At 24.2% G+C, this 26261-nt stretch overlaps 2 protein-coding genes across 3 annotated transcripts in view; one reads left to right on the forward strand and one right to left on the reverse strand.

Moving 5' to 3' along the window:
- Positions 1 to 17945, forward strand: part of LOC127291480 (uncharacterized) — a 53505-nt gene extending 35560 nt beyond the window's left edge. For both annotated transcript variants that reach the window (XM_051320651.1, XM_051320650.1), the window contains exons 2-5: positions 10714 to 10973; positions 11741 to 11860; positions 12536 to 12964; positions 14324 to 17945. In XM_051320651.1, coding sequence (XP_051176608.1) covers positions 10714 to 10973; positions 11741 to 11860; positions 12536 to 12964; positions 14324 to 14603 — 1089 coding nt within the window. In that variant the 3' untranslated portion in view covers positions 14604 to 17945. The remainder of the gene's footprint in view (positions 1 to 10713; positions 10974 to 11740; positions 11861 to 12535; positions 12965 to 14323) is intronic.
- LOC127291482 (endocuticle structural glycoprotein SgAbd-2-like) lies at positions 17633 to 24633 on the reverse strand. Its single transcript, XM_051320654.1, has 4 exons — positions 24473 to 24633; positions 19423 to 19601; positions 18634 to 18895; positions 17633 to 18087 (listed from the first exon to the last, which is right to left on the reverse strand). The coding sequence occupies exons 1-4, from the start codon at positions 24482 to 24484 to the stop codon at positions 17995 to 17997; spliced, it is 546 nt and encodes a 181-aa protein (XP_051176611.1). The 5' UTR covers positions 24485 to 24633; the 3' UTR covers positions 17633 to 17994.
- Positions 24634 to 26261: the final 1628 nt, after the last annotated feature.

The following is a 26261-nucleotide window of genomic DNA, read 5'->3' on the forward strand; positions in this document are numbered from 1 at the left end:
TTTTTTTTATTTAGTTACCCAATTTTTTGGTTAGTTCAAACAAAATTTTAATAAATTTTTTGAACAAAGAAAAAATTTGATTGAGCTAAATAAACGTTTGGTTTATGCAACCAAATGTTTGGTTAACTGTATATCAATGCATTTATTTTGTTGATTTAACCAAAATTTGGTTTCTTCAAACGAATTTTTTTCGAATTCTAAATTTTCTTGTCGCCTATTTAAGAATATTTCCCATTCTTTTTATTCTTAAACTTTGAATTTTCATTTATCAAAATTTTATTACTTAGAATTTACTTTTTGACGAATTTTAATTTTTTCGAATTATTATTTAACAAAAATCGAATTTTCATAAGACAAACTAAACAAAAATTTATTTGATTCAAATAATCGATTACTTGACTATTATATCAAATAAATATTCATTTGTATCAAATAATTATTATTTGAGAACTAACCAAAAAATTCGGTAAATATAAAAAAATGATACATTTGGTTCAAACATATCTTTTTTCTGAGTGATTTGTAATAAAATAGTTTGTTCATTTAAAAATACTGAGAAGGCTAAAATAAAATTATTACGGAACGCATATGATTATCCCACAAAAAATCATTAGTTAAAATTTTCCTTTTAAAGAATTTTATTAGATAAAATTAAATTTATTAGACGAACTAGCAAAATTACACGCGCGCAAGCGCGCGTCCAACTGTCATTGCAATGGTTTTTTTAAAATAATAATAATATTAATAATAATAATAATAATTCTGCATCAGTGGAGTAATAAATTAATAATAGATATATTTCTAATTTTCACGTTATCATTTATTTTTACACAGAAAAAAATGAGTTTCATGTTATATAAATAGTGATTTTTTAGTTAAGTCAGCTCATAATTAGTTAATACAGCAAAAATAATTTAGCTAAGTTAATTTTTAAATTTAATAAACTTGTAAAACTATTAGTTCGATTGTTGACGGTAACAACAATGAAAACCCAAGAAAAAACCTATCGAAAAAGTGATGATAAGAAAAACATAAATTAAAACCAATAGTTACAATTTGCGGTGTAAATGTTGATAAATCAATTCTAGTTTCACCAACATAACCGCCGCCACTTGAAATGCCGAGAAAAATTAATTATGTTGTGTCAATTATGATTAAAATATTCTTTGTCACTTATGTATACTGTATACGAAAAGGCAGAGATTGTTGGGATAAAAGATATTACTGACGAATGGATTTTCTTATTGACAGAATGTATATATAACGAGTAAGATCATTTTTTTGTGAATTGATAGTAAAAAAATAAGATTTTTAAGTAAAAATTTTAGAATATAAATATTAAAATTTTAGAAATAAATATTTTTTATAAAGTCAATGTTAGATGATTTTTTATAATTTTTGAAATTACAAAAAATTAGTTTTGCTAAATATTTTTTTGTATTTTCTATAAATATTTCGTTGCAAATGAAAATTTTAAATTTATGTTTTTTTTCAAAAAATTTAATTAATTGATAATTAATAAATATTAAAAAATTATGTAATCAAAAAGAAAATTAAATTAAAAATTAAAATCAAATTGAGAATTTTTTAAAAAAGCAAACTATTTTTATATTGTTTACAGATAAAAAATATAACAATTTATTAATTAATAATAAAAACAAATTAATAATAATGAATTTATGAATAATAATATATAATAAATAATAATGAATAATGGAAAAATAATGAAAGAAATAATAATTATAAGTTAAAATGTTCTAATTATCTGTAATAATCATTATATTTAAAAAAATGTATATATAATATAATAAATTTATAAATAATAATAAAAATTATATTATAATTGAAACTTTTTTTTCTATAAATACCAAGTAGGAAATATACTGGTGCAGCACACAATGAACAGTATTTTTTTTTACTTTAAACTGATACTTAGTATATGACTTAATTAATGACGATGAATAAAAATATCCGTCGCGTTAACCATAAAATATTACGAAATCAAGAATCTGTCAATTTTAGAAAAACAAAAGGAACAATATACGACTAACTTCAAGTGTGGACAGACGGAATGAATGAATGAATACGGAAATTATTATAGTTAATTTTAACATTTGACAGAATTTCTTTCTCAACGATTTTTTTAGATACCAAATTTTTGTTTGGCAGAACTTTGATTTTACTTCATTTCTCTTGACACAATTTTTTATTTAAAAGAATTCTAATTTACTCAAAATTTAAATTGACAAAATTCTTATTCACAACAAAATTTATAGAATTTAAATTTTTAAATTCTAGAATTCTTAAAACGTCGCGAATTTTAATTTATCCGAAATTGTAAATAACCAAAAAAACAATCGTCAGAAAAATTTAAAAGTAATTTTTGAAATATTAACCAGAAATTATCAAGTAAATCATAACCCAATCAAAAATTTACTAATGGCGCAGTACTGGCGCAGTACTGACAAGTGTTGGCGCAGTACTGGCACCCAGTATTGGCGCCAGAGTTGGCGTAACTTTGGGATGATAACATTTTCCCAGTATTGGCTGCCAGAGTTGGCACCAGTATTGGTAACCACTACTGGTTCAGTACTGGCCGAGTGCTGGCAGTTTTGTAATGTATTGTATACGAAAAGAAAGCTTTAACTGTAACAGAGATAAGTTTCACTCCAGGTAATACTTTCTTGGTATACTTAGGAAAAAGTGTCTGAAATTTTTAGTAACCCAAGACAAATTAAATATTAATTAAATTAGTCAACTAACTAATTAATATTATATTATATAAAATCGAAAACACCGCAAGAATTTTCATTCCATCTTATAATATATATTGCAAATTATTATTTAAATAATCAAAAAATAAATATAAAAATATGTTTATTATAAAACCAAAGTTTTTATAATCTAAAATACAGTTCAGTAAAAATAAAAATGTTTATGAAATAATTATAATGTATATAATTATGCAATTAACTATTTAATTATTTTATTATCCACTTTAATTAATATTAATTATTATATCAAATATAAATAAATTAACATTGAATTCAATTCAATTTACATAAAACAAAATTAGTTTACAAATTAACTCATCACAAATATAATGATTTAATAAATAATGAATATACTAAATTCCTGAAATTAGGTAATTATTAAAAAAATTATCTGAATTACTTTTTAAATTAACATTAAATTTTTGTTTATAATTCACTTTTGGAAAAAAACTGAAGAATAACATTCAGAAACAAATTACAATAATTTTATTGACCATTGAAATATATAAGTTTGTAGGTTTAACTATTTTTTATAATTTCTATTAAGAAAGGTTAATTATATATATTTTATATTATTGATAATATAACATTTGTGCAATTTTACTTGCGATTGTATTTAATTTTTTAAATTAAATTTATATTATAAATTTTATTTTGAAAAATATTAATTTTTTATAAACAAACAAGCATTTTATTATTATATAATTTATTTATTTTTAGTTTGATCTGTTAAAATTTTGTTTGGTTTATTGCATATATTTGAAAACAAACAGAAAATCTTGCAAAATATTTTAGACTTGGTCTCAGGAAAATTTTTGTTTAAATAATTTTACCCACAGAAAAGCAAAATAAAGTACATTTTAATTTTGAAAAAGAAAATCAAGTTGAAAAAATTTTGATGAACAAAATATTTAAACAAAAAGAATCATTGGGTTCACTCTAGAACTTTTTGTAAACTAGTATTAATCAAAAAGAAAATCTATTTGAGCCAGTACTGGCTCAATATCGGCTCAGTACTGGTTAGCCAGTACTGTGAGGGTGGTACTGTACCAGTACTGATACAATGAAAATACCAGTACTGGTTCAGTACAGACTGACCAGCCTCGGCAGCCAATACTGAACCAGTACTGCGCCAGTAGTCAACTCTGGTATAATACTGAAATTTTTGGTTGGGAATTGGTCAATTTTAAAAATCGCGTCATTTCAAGAATTCTATCAAATAACAATTCATTAAAAATAAAAATTTAGACAAATGAATATTCAGTGAATTGAAAATTTTGACATTTAAAAATACGAATTACATTAAATTCGATTAAATAAGAATTCTGCTAAATTTAAATTTGGTTAAATTTGAAAATTTTTAAATAAAAAGTTCGGTGAAGAGAAATTCACTGCACTGAAAAAAACTAGTAGGTTTTACTACTTTTTAACTACTCTGAGTAGTACAATAGGTCCTCAACTGAATTTAAACGGTTCTATTAACTATATATAAAAATAGTTAAACGAATTAAAAATGTAATTGGTAGAATGACATTTTGTGATTGTATTAACTCAATTTAAAAATGTTAAAACAACTCAAGATGTAAGTAGTAGATTTTATTACTTAAAGTGGTTTAATAGGCTTTAAGAACATTTTTTTTTAGAATTAATAAATCTTTTGCAATTAAAACTACTACTTTAAGTAGTAGATTTTACTACTTAAAATAGGAAAATAAAATTATTGTTTATTTATAATTGTTTATTATCAGTAGAATTGACTTTTTCATCCTCTCTCATATACTGACGCTTATTTTATGCCCTAACGATTATGTACCTAACAGAGAAAATTTCTAACCGACGGGAATTGAACCCTCGACCCTAACGCTCGCTATGACAGTCTACAAACTACTCGAAGACTACACTGAGAAAAATAATAATGTAATGTTAAAATAATTTGGTGGAGCACTTTTAGTTAAGATTAGAAAAATTTAGTTGACATAACAGTAACGAAAGAAGCAATCAATCGAGAAATTTAGTTGGCTGTACCAAAAATTTCGTTCAAGCTTTTGCGTCTGTTAACTGAATAATTTGGTTCTCCAAACCAAACCGTCTGAATGCTCAATTGCGCATGCGCTGTTCTCGTAAATATGTCACACGTTAACCATGCTTCGCTCTTCGTGTCGTCCAGTTTTATTCAAGTGTTTTCGGGATTTTCATGTGTTTCAGAAATTCGGTAAAAAAGTGTGTGTAGTGATGCATATCGAACAGAGAGAATAAAGCTTGTTAAAAGAACGGAAGTTTTTCTCCAGCCTGTATACTTTATGAAAATAATTTACACTCACATTGTCACTAGGATTCTTAGTGTAGTGGTCAGCGTTCTTGATTTGCAGTGTTATGTTTTTCCGCAATAGAAATTAATTTAAGTAGACATAGGGTGGTAGGTAATATAAAGCGAAAAGAATAAAAGAGGATAACAAAATTGGTTGAGAAAAGAAAAAAATTTTTTTCATTTAACTAAATTTTTTGTTTGCTTAAAAACAATAAGTTAGTTGTGCAAAACAAAAAATTTGGTAAACCGAACAAAATGATTCAACGAAAAAATTTAGTAGCCCGAACCAAACGGATTAGTTGCATATATATCAAATAAAAAATTTGGTTTGGAGAACCAAACTTCAGTAGATGATACCAAACAGTTTTCTCAGTGTACTTTCTGCTTGTCCAATTGGTAATTTAACTATTTAAAGTAGTCATTTTTACTACTTTTATTAGTTCACTGAGAAAAAAGGTTTGAGCTGACAACCAAATATTTCATTCAATATATGTGCAACTAAAATTTTTTAGTTGACACAACTAAACTTTAGTTGACAACAACCAAAGTTTGTTTCAGACGACTAAATAAGAAAATGAAAAAGAATTTGGTAGTCTCAACCAAACTTTGGTTGTTGTCAACTAAAGTTTAGTTGTGTCAACCAAAAAATTTTAGTTGCACATATATTGAATGAAATATTTGGTTGTCAGCTCAAACCTTTTTTCTCAGTGTTGCTATAACTATCCTTTTTAAGTTTTGACTTGTCAATTTTTCATCTTTTAATTATATTATAAATTGTTTAATTACATAGTGCAGTAAAATCTACTTCTTAAAGTAGTAGTTTTAATCACAAAGGATTTGTTAATTCTACAACAAAAATATTCTTAAAGCCTATTGTACCACTTTGAGTAGTAAAATCTACTACTTAAAGTAGTAGTTTTAACACAGAAAAAACCTGAAGTCAAATTGAGTATAGATTCTATACTCAATTTGATTCGCAACAAAAATGAAACTGGTTGTCTCATTTCGAGTTCTAAGGTAAAAGTATCAAAATGAAACAGGCAAGTTTCATTTTGAGAAAAAGAAAAATGGAAAAATATTGTGAAATAACGAATAATTTTGCACAAAAACATGAAATATAATAATTACAAAGAAGTAAATAACACGCTAGACTTAATATATTTGATTAAAAATTGCTTGTAATCGCGTAATAAAATAATAAAGGAAATATGTTTTTAGGTTAGAAAAATGAAAACATGTGTTTTGACAACAGGAACGGTACTGCCAACTTAAATAATAGCGGTAAATTTAAAAACTTATGAAATTAATTATTATCTACGTAAATAATAATAAATAATTTTTATTTAAAAACTTCTAAATATTCGTACTGGTCAAAATAATCTTTCTGGTGTTGTTGAAATATTAGAAACAATAATTGAAATACAAAATTACTCTGCTTATGATGCCAACTTAGAAATCTGAAATTCCAGCCAATATCATTTTGAATAACATGAAGTTTGTCCCATACTCATTTCGATACCCAAAAGAAAATGAGTTGCAACAAAAATGAGTCCAAGTTTTTTCTGTGAACTGGAAACGATTTGTAAATTCTACATCAAAAATCTTCTTTAAGTTTATCGAATTAATTAAAATAGTAAAAATCTACTACTTAAAGTAGTAGTTTTAATTACAGACGACTTGTTAATTCTACAACGAGAATTTTATTGAAGCCTATAAAATCATAGAAATTAATAAAAAATTGACTACTCAAAAAGCAGTTATATTAATTAAAGAAAATAATTCCTTTTACTACATTTCATATAACTGGTGAATAGTAGTTGGATTTACTACTCTTCAAATTTTGAGTTGACTACAATTCCACTTGTTTTTACTACCTTAAGAAAGTTAATTTTACTACCGACCTATAGTTGTTCTTTAACTACATATTTACGTAAAATCAACTATTACTTATTAACTTCTTAAAAATAGTTACATTAACTACATGAACATGATTAGATTAACTAAAAAAGAAGTTATTTTAACTACTTTCTAGTCAACTACCCAATGGTAGTTGAATTTCTCGGCAACATTTTTTCCAGTGTGAAATAAAAATTTTGCCAAATAATAATTCGATACCTATAAAATTCTGTAATGTAAAAATTCATTGAATAATAAATTCTGTCATATAATAATTCAAAAAATGAAAATTCGTCTATAAAGTAGGGATGGAAAGGGGAAACGAAAAGTCGACTTTCGACTTTACAATCGACTTTAAGTCTTTTGACTTTTTAAAGTCGACCGAAGTCGACTTTGTAAAAAAAGTCGACTTTTTATCGACTTTTTTTGAAATCATATTTATTTTAAGAATATTCATTTATAACTTATTAATAATTATCTCTGAATTATTTTTTTAAGAAAAATCTAATTTGATGAACTTAAATTTAATTATATTACAATAAGTAATACTTAACTATGAAAGGAAAAATCCAGAATAAACATTTTTAATGTAATTGATTATATTTCTACATTAATGGTAAAAACATTCTATTTTAAAATATTAAAATTATTCTTTATCATCTAATTATAATTATAATTCAATCGAAATTATTGTTATTAAATATTATTTAAATATTCTTATTAAAACACATTTCCTTTTTACATTCTGTACACTGCACTTTACTGCCGTCACCAATTTTTGAAAAATAAATCCAAACAGCACTAGGACCCATGTGCTTAATATTTAATTAAAAATAATGTCGTGCAACACAATGTACGAAAAATAATATATAACGTCCCGAAAACCGTTAGTCCACAGTTTCGTCATGCGTGTTTATCACGTGTCAGTTGTTTTTCATGTTGACAGAAAGTCGAGAAGTCGACCGACGAAGATCGACTTTCATCGACTTCGACCGAATCAAAGTCGACCGCGAAAAGTCGACTTTTTAGTATCGAAAGTCGACTTTCGACTAAAGTCGAAGTCGACTTTTCCATCCCTACTATAAAGTAATTCTAATAAAATCTGTACAATGAAAATTCTAACCTTTGATTTTTATGAAAAATTCATGCTCTCCATTATTAGTGGAACTGCTAAGTAAAAGTATTCACTTTCAAATTCTTTTAATTTTGTTTTTTTTTTCTCATAATACCTATAACAATAGAATTCTTCAACAGATTAATTTCACTATAACTTTATAATAGATATTTTTCTCCATATTGTTTGGAAATTTTGCTATCCAGACTTCTTTTTTTTTTTTTGCTAATGTAATAAAGACAATAATTTTTTGTTTGTTTTTGAATTTGTTGAAAATATTTATACATTCATACATTATAATTTTAATCATGTTGAAAATTTGTGTATTTTAAAAAATATTCTCTTAGTTGTTTAAAATATATATTTAATATGAGCATGATGAAAAAAGAATGAGGATGCATAATTTTAGATATACCTTGTTAACAATTGAAGAAAAACAGCTTAGGAAGAAATTTTGAAAGTTAGTTGAAATAAAAGATACTGTCAAAATCTGTTTAACTATTGTATTTTTAAACTTTCTAATTTCTATTAAGAAGGAACTTGTAAACAATCTTTTATTTTCCGACGGATATTGAGTGATATCTAAATACAATTTCTTTTTTTTTAAATTGATAGTACATTTTTTTTTTACTTTTCTCAAGAGAGAAAAATTCAACTTGAAAATTTTTTTTGTAGAATTCAAATTAAATTTTTTCATTTTATGAAATATTAATCAATAAACAAAAAATTTATTTGAAACAAATAAATAATATAGTTATTTATAGCTTTGAGAAAAAAGTATATTTTTAATATAGGTATATTATATTTGGCTAATTAATTTCTCTACGTGAATAAAATAAATTTTTATTGCAATTATAATATTATTTATATATTATTAAGGCAAAATTTAAAATTTTTATTTGCAAATATATTCAAATAAGAACAAGAATTTAACGAATGTCTGAAATGAAAGCAATTGTTTATATTTCCGTCTTGAATTAAATGAACTGACTAATACAGCGAGATATAAATGAAATCACGCGGAACGGAACTGATAAATCGAGTTTCAAATAAAAATCCTCCAATACCTCAATCTCATTGCACATAATTGTCAGTATATAGATGCAATGAACTCTATCCTGTCGTTAATAAAGTCATTGAAATGACAAAAGGATTCTTCGTGATCAATAAATCATTTTTGATTTTGTATCAAGATTTAATTCAATATATATATATATATATAGATCTTGATAGTATATATGTATACTATACATCATAATTAAGAGCTCTATAATTTTTATTGAAAGATTTATATGTCTGAATGAACACAGTACGCAAAAAGAAAGAGAAATCTCTCTCTGCCTTGAGTAATCTATTATTTTGCAAAATAATGCAAAGATAATAGTTACTGTAGTTAGTAATAAAGGATCGTTAAAATCGAATTAAATTTTTCTCTTTTATTTTCAGAATACAAAATAGAATTTTTATTTAATGCAAATAATCTTATAAGATTTCAAAAATAAATTTTATATAATTCATTTTTATTTCGCGCGTTTAATTTAATCAATTATTGTTTGGTTGCTCATTTTCTTTTTTTTTTTTCGTCATTGACCCATGAGAATTTTCATGGTTGTCTTCGATGACAGAAGAAACAATTTCGAGGTTGATTTCGCCCACATTTATACCAGATTACCATGAGCGCCCACGTTGTGCGCCGTTAGCTCCCGTTTCGACTCAATTGCAAAGTAGAATGTACACACATTACAAATTCTGAATATTAATTGTCAAGATTTTTGCCGATTATTTTGCAGACGTTATGTAAAAATTGATTTTTTTTCGGTTAGATCTGAAATTATAACTACGATTTTATATTGCAAAATGGAAAACAATGAGTTTATATAGGAAATTCAGAGAAGCATGACTTTCTCACCTGTTATTATTATTCAAATTATCTTTGGATTCAATTCTTTGATATGTAGAAAATAAGCAAATTTAATTCGTGAATTTTTTTTTTTTCAATAATACTTTAATTAAATTTATTTTAAATAACTATTTATTTGTTTCAAATAAAATTTTGTTTAGCACAAATAAAATTTAAATATTTTTTTTGCTGTGAGAGTGAATGCAATTTTTCTTGTTTTAATTTCTTTTTTACATAATTTTTATAGATATTAATGTAAATAATTTTAAACTATATATATATATGACATACTTTTTTATTTAAAGCAGTGAAACAATAGGAATAAAAGTAGAATTAAGTGAATGGTGCGTTTACTAGAACGCAAAACGATTTTAAAGATGACACTAATTATGTAGCCTCACCTTAACCGAGCCCACAAAAATTGTACCTTGTTTGCGTAATATTGTTTCGAGAAATCTTATTTCATTGAACTTTTTTTACATATTAAATTGCTCGATAAAAATGAATTGCAAATTTTTCTTTATCTTTATAAATAGTGTTCTCTTTATTTCGACTCTAAAAAATCATTTTAGTTCGAAATTATGTAATTTTTCCTTATTTATATATTTTTAATTCCAATTATAGTACAAACAATTTTATCTTTTTTAAGGTACTAATTTTTTTATTAATTTAAATTTTCTTTTTAATAAATTATATTAAAAAAATTATTATTTTTTTTTAGGTTTCGGTTTACTGCTTGACTGCAGACGAAATCGAAGCTGAAAGAAGCGGATGGAATTTAACTCCAAATACGCAATATCACATACAAACAGACGAAGGTCCTGAAAGATTTTTCCGATTCCAAACACTCAATGGACAGTATCGGAAGGAGAAAAGATTAGCGGATGGTACTGTAATTGGTACAGAGGGATGGCTTGATCCTTTAGGATATTTACGAATTAAAGATTACATCGCTGATCAACAAGGATTCCGAATTCTTAAGTATGTTAGAAATTTTTTTTAACAATTCGAAAATTCTATTGTTTTCAAATTTTTTTATTTTTACGATATAATTTGAATTTTTTTTTTATTTATTTTTTTATTAAATATTAATAAAATATTGAGATATTGAATTATTTTTTACTTGAACTTTAAAATTTAGACATTGATATTAAATAAATAAATTTATAACATTTCAGTAAAAAATGAATAATTGAATTTTATATTCTGTGAATTTTTAATGAAAAGAAAAAGAACCCAATCAAGGACATAGTATAAGAGGAAATTATGGTAGTAAAACAGTGTCAAAACATAAATCTTCCTGCGAGAACCCAACCTAACAATACCTTCGATATTTTGTAACCATATAGACTGTATATACACATATGATAGCGAATGATCTTTACCATGATTTCGCAATGACCTCGTGTCCTGATATTAATCGACATTGCAATTCGTTACACTCAACACTGCAATTTGTTCTGATCATTCTTCACATATAGCTTCCGACACATCAAGTTTTGTTGCGATTGCAGGATTTCCTGTTCTATTAATTTTCTTCTTAAATTACTATATTATATTTATTTATCATAAATTAATTATATATTATACAAAATGATGATTATTTGTCACGCGGTAAAAAAATTAGTTAAGCCACACACATTTTTTTTTTTTTTCATCATTCGCATAAAATTTTATATACATATTAAAAACTCTCATTAGAGAGAATCAGAATATATATAATTTAATATGTTTCCTTTTTTTTGTAGATCGAAAATGGTGTTCGTTGGAAAAGATCGACCAATACAAGATGCAGTTTCAATTTCAAAAAAAGTACCTCCTCAAAGTGGAATTTTGGTAAGGCCACGAAGGCCACCTAATCCCTTTAGGTAATTATAAAATTTTCATTCCTAATCATTTTTTAAAAAGAATTATTAAAAAAAAATTTACATTTTCTTATATGATAATTATTATCGCAAGTGAAACTGTTTTTAACGGTAAAAATACGTGTGAAATTGATTATAAATGAACTGTTAAATAACAAGTGCAAATCCAGTTTAAGTGCAAAATTCCTTTTTTATTATAAATTATTTTCTATATATATCTATATTTATCTGGTCAAACTAGTATATACTAGCCTTCCTTACTGTTCGTAAATGTCTTATATCCTGAAAATGACCATAAGCTTGACTACATTTATCCAGCCCATTATAAATTTTACAATTTTTTTCTTCCCCCTCTGTTTTCATTTTACAACTCGAGTGTACATACCTGTTTAAAGCACTAAGCGACATCCGGACCACACTACATCTGTAATTTATCGATAATCACCACAAATTTCTTAAGCTTTTTACGCATTAATTTTTTTTTTTTTTTTTTTTTGTATTAGGTTGCGCGACGAAGGTCACAACGAACAACATGCGTATTTTAACACCAAGCAATGCAATTATATTTTTCAACTGCAAACGCAGTATATTTATATATATATATAAGGACTGGAGCTTCGCTTATTTTTATTATTATAATATATCCTTTAAATAATCGTGGGTGTTTTATTTTCACAGACAACCAGAAATAAAGGACGTGTCTGGTAACAGCATTGAGGTGAATACAGTATCACCATTAAGGAGTTATTCCCCATCAACAGTCTCTGTGGTACAATATGATCCAATACCAACGACATTTCGACCTAAATTATTCCCCTTTACAACTCCATCGCCCTATGATGATGTATATAATAATGCTAATTCAAATTACCTCTCAACTGGACATCAAATTAAAAATAATCCCTTTATCAATCCATATGAAAGATCGTATTCTTATCGAGTATCACCACAACCTGCTGTAATTGTTCAATCGCCGAATTTTAATGATGATCAATTACAAGCGTCGAGCCATGTGAGAGTGGCACCTAATGGAATCAGGGGCTACAGGCTGGCTAATAATACTGTCAATAGCAAACGATACTCTAGATATCGTCCAGAAATTGCCAGGTTTGATTAATTTTTCTTTTTCTTATTTTAGGTGTTATTAGATTGTTTTTTTTTCTCATTAAATATAAATTTTGAGACGCATAAATAAGTTTGAAAATTAATTTTCTAAAATTTTTATTACTTCGAAATTACTATTTATAACAGAAATTTAATTTAACCGAATTTTTATATTACAGAATTGTTACTTAAGGATTTTTATACTCGAGAATGCAGACCTCTAGAAAAAAATATTTATTGACATTTAAATAATTAATATATTATTAATAATATCCGCTGGAAAAAACAGAAATTAGTTTTTTTAATTTAAAACTTTCAAAAATTATTTATAATTATATATTTTGCATATTATCAAAATTTTCTTCGTATCGTTTCTTAAAAATTTGTTTAAAAACAATCCGCTTTAAATATGAATCGTGACTTTTTTTCTTCAGAAAATAATTCTTAACATCTTCATCACAGGAATTTTTAACCAAATGCACCGTCTTCAAAATGTGATTATTTGTTTAAGAAAAGTTAAAATTTTGTTTAAATGTCAAATAAATAGTTTTTTCTAAATATCTGAATTACCGGGTGTAAACGTCCTTAAATGAATTTTCGTTTTACAAAGTTTTTATTTTATTGAATTTAAATTTGTCAGAATTATTATTCGATCGAATTTTCAGTAGACAGAATAGTTATGGATAAGAATTTTTATTTGAACTTATATACAGCCGAATTTTCATTTAATACAAATTTATCATAATTGATTTTTAGCAAAATTTAAAAAAAAAGAATTTTAAAGCTGAATTTTTAAATGAGATTTTTGACCGAACTTTCATTTACTCGAATTGACATTTGAAAAAATTATCAAAATTACCAAATTTGATATTAGAGTTATGTTAAATCAAAATTCTGTTAAATGTAAATTTAGTTAAATAAAAATACTTCTAATTGAATTTTTGGATAAACTAAAATTCGATTAAAAGTAAATTCTGTAATATTAACATTCTTTTTATGTAAATTTTTTAAAATATTAATTCCGTTAAATGCAAATTGTTTTAAATGAAAATTACATGAACTTAAATAATCTAATATATATATAAAAGTTCAGCTAAATAGAAATTCTATTAATTAAAAATTCAGTTAAATAAAAATTCTTATGACAAAATTCGAATCAATATAAAGTTTACTTTATAAAATGTTGCAAAGTGGAAATTCGTTAATTTAAAAAATTCAACGACGCACAAAAATTGTGTAAATTATGAGATTTTAATCAAAAAATTTACAAAAAAAAAAAAAAACTTAGAGCAATATGTAATTAATTTACGAATTATTTCGATCATCAGTTAAGATTTTGCTATTAAAAATTTGTATTTCTAGACCACGTGGATCAGTAAGATATCAAGAATATCCTACCTACGATGGTCAACATCAGACTGCTGATGGATTTCAATATTACCTCAAAACACATTATCACGAAGAGGAACAAAAACCAAATGACAAAACAATAGGATCTTTTGGATATGTCGATCCATTTGGTATTAGAAGGGTAGTTTATTATAAAGCCGATCCACAAAATGGTTTTGTTCACAAGAAAAATAATAGATACGTTGGTTTCAATTCAAAACCTTATGATCCAGTGTCAACTGGTTCACATTAAGTCGATCACATCCCCTCCCCCCTCCAATAATATTTATTTTCAAAACTAAATCCCATTCGCAGAGATTATTCAATTATTTTTGTATTTTTACTTTTGTAAAAATTTTTAATAAATACTTTTTTTTTGTTTATTTCTATATTGGCGAAATATTGAACAACAGTAAGTTTTAAAATTATATAAATTTCATAAGGAAATTTTTTCTTATAATATATTTATTATAATTATTATTAATTGTAATACTAAATGTAATAATGTAATATTAAATATTAAGAATTCTTTCATATATCTCTGCATTGGGATTTATGTCTTACTGGCATAGTATAATTTGCCAACGCCATTTTCTCAGTGAGTGATTTTATAAAAAAAATAATTTTATCAGGACTAGTAAAAATCTACTAATAAGTCAATGAACTTTTTCTAGATTAAAAAGAATCTTAAGAAGTAATAATTCTTGATTATTTAGAATTATTTGACTAAATGACACAATTAGTTCGTGAGAGCAACTTGAATCATATTAAGTAGCTCTGATATTAAAAAACGAGCGTTTTTTACATTAAAAGTTTTTATTTTCACTTTTTTTTAGTTATTTATATTGTTTTAAAATAATGAATTGTTTATTATCCTGCCAGAAATTTGAGGATTCTTTAAACGGATATTACATTATTATTATTGTATAATTATGTAATATATAATAATAATTATATATGTATATAATTCATAATTATTATTATTTACTATATAATAATATCATTAATTTTTTTAACGCAGAAAACGCTTGTTAATTTAAGCTAGTGAATATTATATAAATATATAAAATACTTAAACTCGACGTGCCAGTCGATGAATTTCATCCATTTACATTTTAATTTTTTGTTTTTGGTTATATGTATGATATAGATGTGCGTATGTGAGTGTGAATTGAGATTTGTATATGTAAAAATGCTTAGAGTTCAAAATGTCCAATAGGTTCAAACAAATTTGTTGAAAAAATAATTTTCATATTTTCAATATTCTTATTTAAGGGAAATTATTAAATTAAAAAGAAGACGATAATATTTTATTTACTTATTTATTTTAGTTATTTAAAAAATAATATAAAAAATCGTTTATTTTTAAATGAAATAAAAAAATTCTTTGAACATTTTTATTTGAACCTGTTATTATTCTAAGTACATAATTTCGTGAAATACGACTTGGGTGCTTTCAATTTTTCAGATCGATTTTATAGAAGCTTCATTAAAAAATAATTATCAATTAATTTTTAATTAAGCAAAAATTTATTGAATCGATCAGAAGAATGGATTTTTAATACGCTTCATAATTTTAATATTTTAACGGTTTTTTTTTATAGCTTAGAATATTAGACGCTTTAACAAATTGACTACTATAATATTATAGTAGATGTGTTTGTAGCAATTATCTTGCGCTTCAATTTTACGTTTATTAGTTTTTATTCTAATTCTCATATTATTTAATTTCTTGAACTTTTTTTCCCCGATATTTGGTATAAAATTCCAGTCTCATAATTGCCTATATTTTTGTAAATATTTTTTTTGTATATTCAATTTAATTGATTTTTAATTATATCAAACAATTGAAAATAATTTTTACTCTACAAATTTTTAAATAGTAAAATTTAAATAAAAATTTTAAATATGATTCCTAATTTTTGGTTTTCATCAGAAAAAAGACATTTAAAACATCTTTCTTATTAATGATATCTATTTTTTATGTTTTTATTTTATGGCTGTTGATTTTTTGTAACATTCCAAAGCTAAATTTCAATATTATATTGTATCGCTTTGAGCAAATGTACGTGTTTGCGTCACTATTTTTTGCTTTCTAAGAAAGTTTATATCTCGAATTCACAAAAGCAATTTTTTTTCAAACACAATGTTTCCAGAACAATATAAAATCATTTTGAATAAGATAATAAAATTAAAATCTTAATGAATCTCATGCAGACTGAAATTCAATGCAGTCAGTGTTGTATTTATGTTCGTTATATTTGTTCACAATTTATTAAAATGCCAAAACGCTTTTAAACTAAGTTTAAATAATTTTTTTAAAATTATAAATTAATATTTCTCAATCGCTACTTTTTTATGAAAAATACATCTTCGTAATTAAATTCAAAAAATTACATTATTCTTATGTAACGAGTTTTTTTTTTTATCAAAACCTTTGAGTATATAAAATATGATTCTTAATAAATTAATTATTGTAATTTTCATTTTATTAGTTTCAACGAATTATTTAATTTTCTAACATATTTATATTAAGCGATAAGAGCAGTTGATTGATCTCCTTTGCTTTATCGATTAGTTTAAAAAAAATTAGAATTTATAACCTGCGAGAATTTTCTAACTTTTAGTATTTCGATACCTCAGAATAATGTTGTATCACTTTTTAATTTTTTATTTAATACGTCCTCTTAAAAAATATAATTACTTATTATATTCAAATACTATCCAATATAGTGAGAAGATATTTCCATAAAATAAAGGAAGTTTTAAAAATAATGAAATCCCTTTTCGAAAATCGAAGAAAAATACTTTTAAATATTAAATATACAAAACTGCTTAATTAGAAGCACAAAAATGTATCGACAATGATTTATGCCTTAATAAAAGCAAATTGAAAATATCTCGAAATCAATTAGTTTTTATTTTAATTGATAAAAAAAATTTATCAAATATTTAATTGAAAAAATAAAATAATTATTACTAATGCTATAGTTTCAGAAAAGGAGAAATTAATTGATTTTAATTTAATAAAAAAAACATGTTAATGAAATAAATACAAAATTTGTGTTTTTGGAATTATTTTTAATTTAAAAAAACATTATAATTTTTCGTAATGACTGTGACAGGTGAACTGCCCTAAATATCAATTCTAATACAATTTGTTTTTTATTTTCAAATAACGTGAAAATTTGAAAAGAATTTTAATATTTTTTATTTCAAAATTTAACTATAAATATTTAAAGGCTGGTGGTGAAAATGTGAAATAAAAAGAAATTATGTAACGAGTTTTCTCACTTTACGATTTATGATAATATTTTAATGATGATAATGGTCGGATTGGCACAGGTCGAAGGGTGCATTTCGCATCTTAGTCTTTACGCACAATAAAAAAAATTACAATAATAATAGTAATAATACTACAATACAATAATTATATTAATATTAAAGATACAAGGTAGGTGATATTACGACAGATAAGAAATGAAGCTTTGAACAATGCTTTTCGTTTTTTTTTTTTTTTTTTTTTTAAATTATTTCGGTATTGTTTGAGTATTTCGTTGATTGGTGTTTATAAGGATACAATTTTTTTTTATATGATCTAAACTTAAACTAAAGATTGCAATTTGGTATTTACTTTAATCTCATTATTGTCGGTATTTTCTGTCGTCATGTTGTCTATCAACCTGCTGGCTAAGTGGTTGGTTTGACTTGAGAGCAGCTTCACGAGCATCAGCTTCCTAAAAAATTTTTAAAAAATATATTTTATAATAAAATTACAATTTTATAAGTTCTTGGGAAGATTATATTATATTTCACTGATGAGATAATATAATATTACAAAATAATATTTAGTTATAGTTTTCTCTTACATTAGTAGATTTAGAGAATAAAATATATTTCAATAAAATTGACCTTTCTCTTTGAATATTAAATATAATTTTTAAAGGAACATAAATTTTTAATTATTAATTAACATTTTTATGTTATATAATACATGACCCTGAAACATAAGAAGGTTGTGGGAATTTAAAGAAGCCTCTAATTAAAATGCCTCTATAATAAAAAGATAGAATTTTTTCTATAATGCATTAAATTCTATTTTATATGATTTTTTTTAAGTACTAATAATGTTATTTATTATTGGTTATTAGATCATTATTTTTTCTTGAATAAAATCTTTTTTAGCGAAAAATTTGAATTTCAACTTTTTGGGTAAAAAAAATAATTAGTCAATATATAAAAGCAATAATTTATTTTTCAAATAGAAAAAAAAAAATTGTTACCTGTTGTTTACGAATTCCCTCATAAATGAGATCCAATCCTTTTTGAATTTCTTCACTAACAGGAGGTGGAGTTGGAATATGATCACCAGAAGCATGGAAACCAGTCTCATCAGCTGTGTAGTGAACTGTTATCAATTGACCCTCAGGACTTGTATAAGAATAACTTCCTTGTTGGACGAGTGACTCGACTTGATCTTCACCCTCACCTACCGTCTTAAGGTAACCGCTCTCTTCCGCGATAATATTGTTACCCGTCTCGTAGCTAAAATAAAAGTATATAAAATCAAATTCAACTCTTTTAATATTATATTGCAAAAGGAATCGTCCTGTGGTATAGTTCAAGGCTTTCATGGGCACGACGACTGCACCTTTACGAATTGCCACATCGTTGCGGGGATGGGCAGTTACTTTATAATCCTATATATAAGTTGGCAGAGTGCCTTCACCTATTCAACGCGGGGAAAATCACAAGTAATTAGAATTTTAATGCTACCATCGAACAAGAAAAAAAAAAAAAAAAAAAAGAAAGATTGATAACATAATACCGACAATAAATTAACTCCATATCGCGTTAATTTTCCCTCTTGTCATTCTATGTAAAATATTTTTCTCTCACACTTCGAGAAACAAAATGCCCTTTAAAATTTTTATCCCTCAAGACACTTTGATATCATTTACAAGAGGACTTTCTATAATCAATAAACTATTATAAAAATATTAGATTATTTTCCAAAATGTTTATTAGTTTTTTTTTTTAAACTCAAATTTCTATGTGATTATTTATTTTACCTTGTTCTGTAAGTTCCATCATGTTCCTGTTGTTTGTTCCATTGAAGAATTGGAATAGGAGTTGTACTAACGCGCCTTTCTCCATTTCTGTCATCTTCACGATACTGATTTTTTCCCTGATCCTGCTGATGGTAATTTTGATTTTGTGCAACTGCTACTCCAATAATTAGAGCAAATACCTATATAAGAAAGATTATTATATTAAAATAAATATTAAAGAATTATTAAAATAACAATTATTGATAGTCCAGTTCAAAAAAAAAAAAAACTATGGTTATAAGTTTTTAAATTCCGAAAAAGTTTTGAACCACACTGTTGTTTGTAAATATTTATTTATATAAAAAATATGCAGAAAAATGAAATTAAAAATTTTTTAATTTTAAAAATTTAATAATTACCAAATATTATAATCGGTTTTTTGATCTAGACTTTTAATTACGACAAAATCCATAAAATTCAATTTGGGGCTTTTGAAGTTAAATAAAAAATATTAACATATTTTTATGTAAAAAATTGTGAATTAATATAATATTAAAAATATTCATATTCTTTGATTATCATTTTAAAAATTATATAACAATTCTTGAACCAACAAAACGAGAACATTTTTTTCATTACAATATAGCAATTTGTCTTATTATAATTAATGAATCGCAATTTATTGTATTTCTTACTTCAATATTAATTAAAAAATTTAATAGAATTCCATTTTACAGATTATAAATATTTGATAAATTAATAGAAATTACTTTTATTAATAATTAAATTATAATAAAATTCTCATTAAAAAATTAATTTACTAATAAAAAAAAAAAGATTTCACGAAAAAAATAGATGATTCGTTTAATTAATATTCTCGATAATTATACTGTCGTATATATCCACGATATTTCATATTTTTCTTAATATTTTTAATATTGGATATTGTTATAGACTAATTATGCAAATCATATAGTATTTTATATATATATATATATATATATATATATATATATTAATAATCTTCCATGGTGAACTTGATAAAAATTAATAAGGCATTGAAAAAATGTGAAATCGTTCATATAAATTTCATTGAAAGTGAAAATATTAATCAGCTTTCTCGTCAAAATCTTTTATAGTCATTGACACATGCGATAAAGGTGTACACTCAAGTCACATTGAAACCGGTATTATGAATATATTAAATATTATCCAAAAAGTATATATATTTCGAGAAGTGAAAAACTTTCTTTTTGAGATGTCCCCAATATATAATGCAACTATTTTATGTAATATTTATCATCCTTTACATAAAAATGTACATCATAAACTATGTATACGTTTATATATATATATATATATATATATATTGGCGAATAATAGTCATAATAAATATATAACGTCAACCATAATGCGGACATTTAGAAGGATAATAACAAATAAAATTTTTAAATAAACATCGTTAACAAAACATTTTTTTTAAATATTATAAATATATTTTTACATAATGAAAGAAAAGTTCATGAGAAAAAATATCAACTTTCCATTGTATAAGATTGTTTATTAAAAGAAAACCTATAATTTATATAACTTATGATAATTATAATAATTCTACTATATATCAAATATATTGTTATTATATATATATAGTTGTTAAAAATTTTTTGTTTTAGTTGAAAAAAAAAAATGATAGGAAATAATTTTCATATTTCCGGAAATTAATCTAGAAATTATTTAAAATCATTAGAATGTAATTTTTTTTTTTTTAATTATTATAGAATCAAAAATTAAATTTTCCATAAAGAACATGGGAAAATGAATTTTTAATTTTATATAATAATTTAAAAAAGATTTCAACCTTTATTATTTATTTTTTTAAATGTTTCCAAAAATTTCACTACAGTGGAACCTCGATTATCCGAACCTCTATTATCCGAACCGAAAAACATTTTATCCGAACTTCTATTATCCGAACTATTTTTTGGCCTCCCGAATTTTAAATTTTATTTTCTCTATTTATTTTATCATTCAAAGCAAAATAACTAAATTTATGCCAAAAAAAATCTTAAAAATTTCCGAATTTTCTGAGTTTTTAATATATTATTAATTAATATATATTTACATATATGTATATACTTATGTATATTTAAAAACATATGTATTAAGTTAAATATATAGTTCAACTGTACATTTTTTTACTTTAATTATTAAAAAAAATTAAAATCTTTATTATCCGAATTTTCGATTATCCGAACCCGGCCTTGCCTAGATTAGTTCGGATAATCGAGGTTCCACTGTATTTATCCCACACAGAAAAAAAATTGATTCTCAACTATACAATATTTACACTGAAATAGATATTATTATTTAACTAATAATGATTTTAAATTAATTCTTAATTATAGTCCTTGTCTGAAAATTATATTGAATGAATTGAAAATAATAATTGATTTTCTATACTTTTTACTATTTATAAAGCTTTAATTTATTTTTCCTCCCTAATTATGGCATTTTACTTCCTGGGATTGTCCATTGGACGTTATATATATATACGAAATAAATTGTTCTATGAAGTTGTTTTACGCAACACAATTTAAATGAACGAGAAGAAAAAGGAAATGTCGAAGGGTCGAATGTGATTTTTCATGTTGGTAGCAATAATATAAGGCCCAGAGATTACAAAATCAGATCGCTTATATATATATAAATACCCAGTCATCTAAATAGCGTCTAGTCATCAAACGATTGACGGATCAGTGAAAATAAAAATATAATGATTGTGTAATCTGGGGAGGCTGAGATGGACCAACTTCCTGGTTCGGTTGGTTTGGCGTTATTCCTTTGGCCTGGGTGAAAGTGAAAACTAAATGCCAACTTGGGTCATTTAACTCCTGACCCGCTAACCCACCCTCCTCATTCCATATATCCCATCCCATCCCAACCCATCTCATTCCACCCGTTCCGATCCCATCTCATCTACTTATATATGTACAACTGATATCAATAACAATTTTGTGTTTCTAGAACAAACACTGAAAAAAATTTATTTCATATTCAAATAATCTATATCAAATAAATAAAAAATCAAATAATCATAAATAATTCCCTAATAAATATTTTTGAATGTATATCAAATAATTAGAAATAAATTTGTTAATTGAGTCAATTGAAATTCTATATTATTTATATTTCAAATATAGAAATTATTGATTTTAATTTAATACAATATAAAAAAATATTTTTGGTTCAAGTATATAAATATTTATCAATTATTTGAATTAAATAATTTTTTTTCAATATACGCATGTGTATTGTAAATTGTAAATATAAATCAAAGTAAATTTCTAGTTTTCGACATGAAAATGTTGTGTCAGAAAAAGATCCATGTCTATATTGGAATACTTCCTCTTATGACATAGATAAATGCCAAAAGATATAGAGAATAGTGTTATTTGATAAAAACACAATCGATTGATTGTCATCTACTTGAATAAGGAATTCAATGGTGAAAGATAAAGAAAAGAATTCTATATGGTGAAAATTTTTACTAATAAAATCAATAATATACTTTTTTTTATTTAAATAACCATAATAATCGCCGTAATTAATATGAATAAATTATTACAAAATATTTCCAAATTTTAATTTAAAAATAACAATTTCTAATAAAATTTAATGATTAATTAATTGAATTATGTTAATTAATAATTAGAGTTAATAATATATACACACATTGAAAAAAATTATTGGCATTCTATAAAAAGTATTTTTTTTTATATATCATTTTAAACGGAAAATTGAGTAAAAAAGCAAAATTTTTCAAATACGAAGAATTTGAAAAATAATTTTTACTCCATTTTTTAAATAATGGAACATGGGAAAAAATATAATCATTGCGAATATCTAATATTATTATGATTTTTTATTTAACTAAAAATATTTCTAAAGGCACAATAAAATTTTTTATAAAAATTTTTATATAGTCTCTATAATCGAATATAAGCTACCCTTTTAAGGGTGGGTCAGTAAAATAATTCCTTGCGATGTCACAAAATTAGGTCAGAGTGCAAGTAATAAAATTAGTTTCCTATTGAATGTATATTACAAAAAAAAAAAAAATCAAAAATAATACATTTAGGAAACTAAAGTACCAAAATAATATTTTTATAATAAATTTATACTTAAAAATACAAAAATTTATTATTTTAATTGTATTTAAAATAATTGTATTATTTTTATTTGTTTATACAAAATTGTATCTTCTTGTTTTATTACTTTTTTTTTTTAATTTATTGTTATTTTAACATATATGAATTTAATATTAACACTGTCTTTAATTTACTTCATTTTAAAAGTAAAAGTTATATTCAATATGACAATGTTGGAGAATAATATTAACATTACAATAGATTCAAGATTTTTTAATCTCCACCCACTATTAAAGAAAGTTAATATGAGAGGAGTGATGTAAACATGAAGATGGGACAATACTTAACAGTTAACACCAATACAAACGGCAAAAAAAAAATGTTTAATTTAATTCAATGAATTATTTTATTTATTAAGTAAAAATTAAATTAATTACTATTGAACTATAAATGAACATCTTCATTGATTTTTTCTCTCAATTAATAATAAATTATAATTTCTTTTAAAATTTTGGCAATTTTTTAGGACAGGACATTGCCAAAATTTTAATATAGAAATTATAATAAATAAAAATTATTTATGCACAGAAAAAATTATTTGAATTTAATTTATTCAAATTAAATATTTAGACTTTTTTATTTAGTTAATTGATTTTTATTTTTCGAAATAAAAAAAAAAAAATGTTCTTCTAAATTTGCTTAGTAATTTAAAAAATAAATTCTATTATTTTAATAAGAAAGAAAAAAAAACCCCTAGGTTTAAAAATAAAAAAATTATTAATTTTTAATTAGCTCGAAGATACAAATTTGTTGTGATCATTTTTTCGGGAAGGGATTTAAATTTTAAACTATGCAAAAAAAAAATTGCTTAATTCCACAATAGGTATGTGAAAAATTAATTTTTTTTAATTTGTTTTACTTACTATGGTCCTCATTTTGTATCCTTAAAATGAAACAAAGTCTCAACACTAAAAAAAAAAAAAAATGATACAGTATACCGGTACTATTGCCAAAAAAAAAAGTAGATGCAAAACGCAGAACGAAGAGATGAGTTTACGATCGACTGTGTTCTAGGTAAAGGAAAGAATTGGCCTTTTATACTGACTCTCACTTTACCCCTTCTCGACTATTCTCTTGAATTATGAACGCTGTTTTATATGGATTACACGTGTGCGTGTGCTCTTTCATAAAGGAACATCATTACACATCTTCCTTTGGTTATTGCCGCTGGTAGCATCGATCATCATATTGACTCTGATTTTGTTTAGAGAGTTCAAATTATACCTTTCCCTCGCATCCACTCGTGCCGACAATCCAGTAACAGATCCAATTTACTCAACTTTTTTTTCAATCTTTCACACATACACACACAGACCCCACTGGACCTAAAATTATCATAGAACAATTTCGAATAAATTTTGCCAAGTAATTTATGAAATAATATTGAAATATCTTTCGAAAGAATTCAAAATAGAATTATGAATTTTTACTTTAAATTATTTTCGTTTTTTTTTTTCTTTAATTTCCTGCCAGTTTTTGAATTTAATTAATGTAAATAAATATGTTTCACATATTTTTTGTCGAAAATTTGCAACCAAAAATTTGATTCGTTTATCTTATATATATATGCATAAGAGAAATAATCTTATAATCGAATTTAGAAGGCAAAAATGAGATAAGAAACATTGTCGAACTTTCGTTCTTGCAAAGAAAGGTCAGGCACGCGGTCGTGAGACCTGGATGATGTAAAATTCGTTTTTCTTCCGCGCTCGAATTTCATTGATTACCGACATTATTTTTGAACGCATGACCTTTCAAGTTCGATTTCTTCAATATTCTCGTGCGTCAACAACTTCAAACACTTCTATTTTTCGATAATTATTTCTTAAGTCTCTATCATTTATTTTTTTTACGTCACTGTTAAGTCTTGTATTTTTGAGTAGATTCAATTTTTCTTTCTATTAAAATAATTTTTAATTCGATATTTTTGTTGTAAAATAAAAATATTTCTATGAGAAAATTTTCACATTGAAATTAAAAAAAAAAAAATTTTTTTTTGATGAAAACAATGTGTATTCTGCAGACAAAATGGAAGTAGAATAAAAAATAAAGGCCGTTAAAAAGCAAGACAAAAAGATCAGTGACCTTAATCAAGTCGAAGCTAATTAAATTTCATAATCTTGTTAAAGACGAAATGTGTGAGGAAGCTGCAATTACTTTCACACGGCCTCCACAAACATTTGTGGAATCTATAGAAGTCAGGTAAACTTCACAATCGCACGAGAGGAATGGAAGTCAAGGAGTTTGATCTGCTGACACTTTCGTTATATATATATACAAAGATGATTCTTGTGGGCGTTTATTCAATATGGACCATTCCACGTATTCCGATTTTCTGTTGCAGTTTTCGAATATTATTGCTCAACCGGTTCTTTACGTAACGTTCGAATCATCTCAAATGCAAAAATTTCAACCGTCAACGACCCAAAACCCATTTGACCTACTTATTTTTTTTTCTCCACAAAAATTCGTCCATAATTATCCTATTTTTAATTTTTCACTTTTTTTTTAATATGCTATCCTGAAAGAAATTTTTTTAAATTCCGAAACAAAAAGCTATGTCGAAATATAGAATTCATATTTATTTTTCTCTATAGAAAAATATTCAATGATTTAAAAAAAAAAGAATTTGGAAACGATAAATAAGAAACA

The sequence above is a fragment of the Leptopilina boulardi genome, unplaced genomic scaffold (assembly GCF_019393585.1).
Source record: "Leptopilina boulardi isolate dan_hultmark-lab unplaced genomic scaffold, ZJU_Lbou_2.1 LbouV2_137, whole genome shotgun sequence".
Classification (NCBI taxonomy): domain Eukaryota; kingdom Metazoa; phylum Arthropoda; class Insecta; order Hymenoptera; family Figitidae; genus Leptopilina; species Leptopilina boulardi.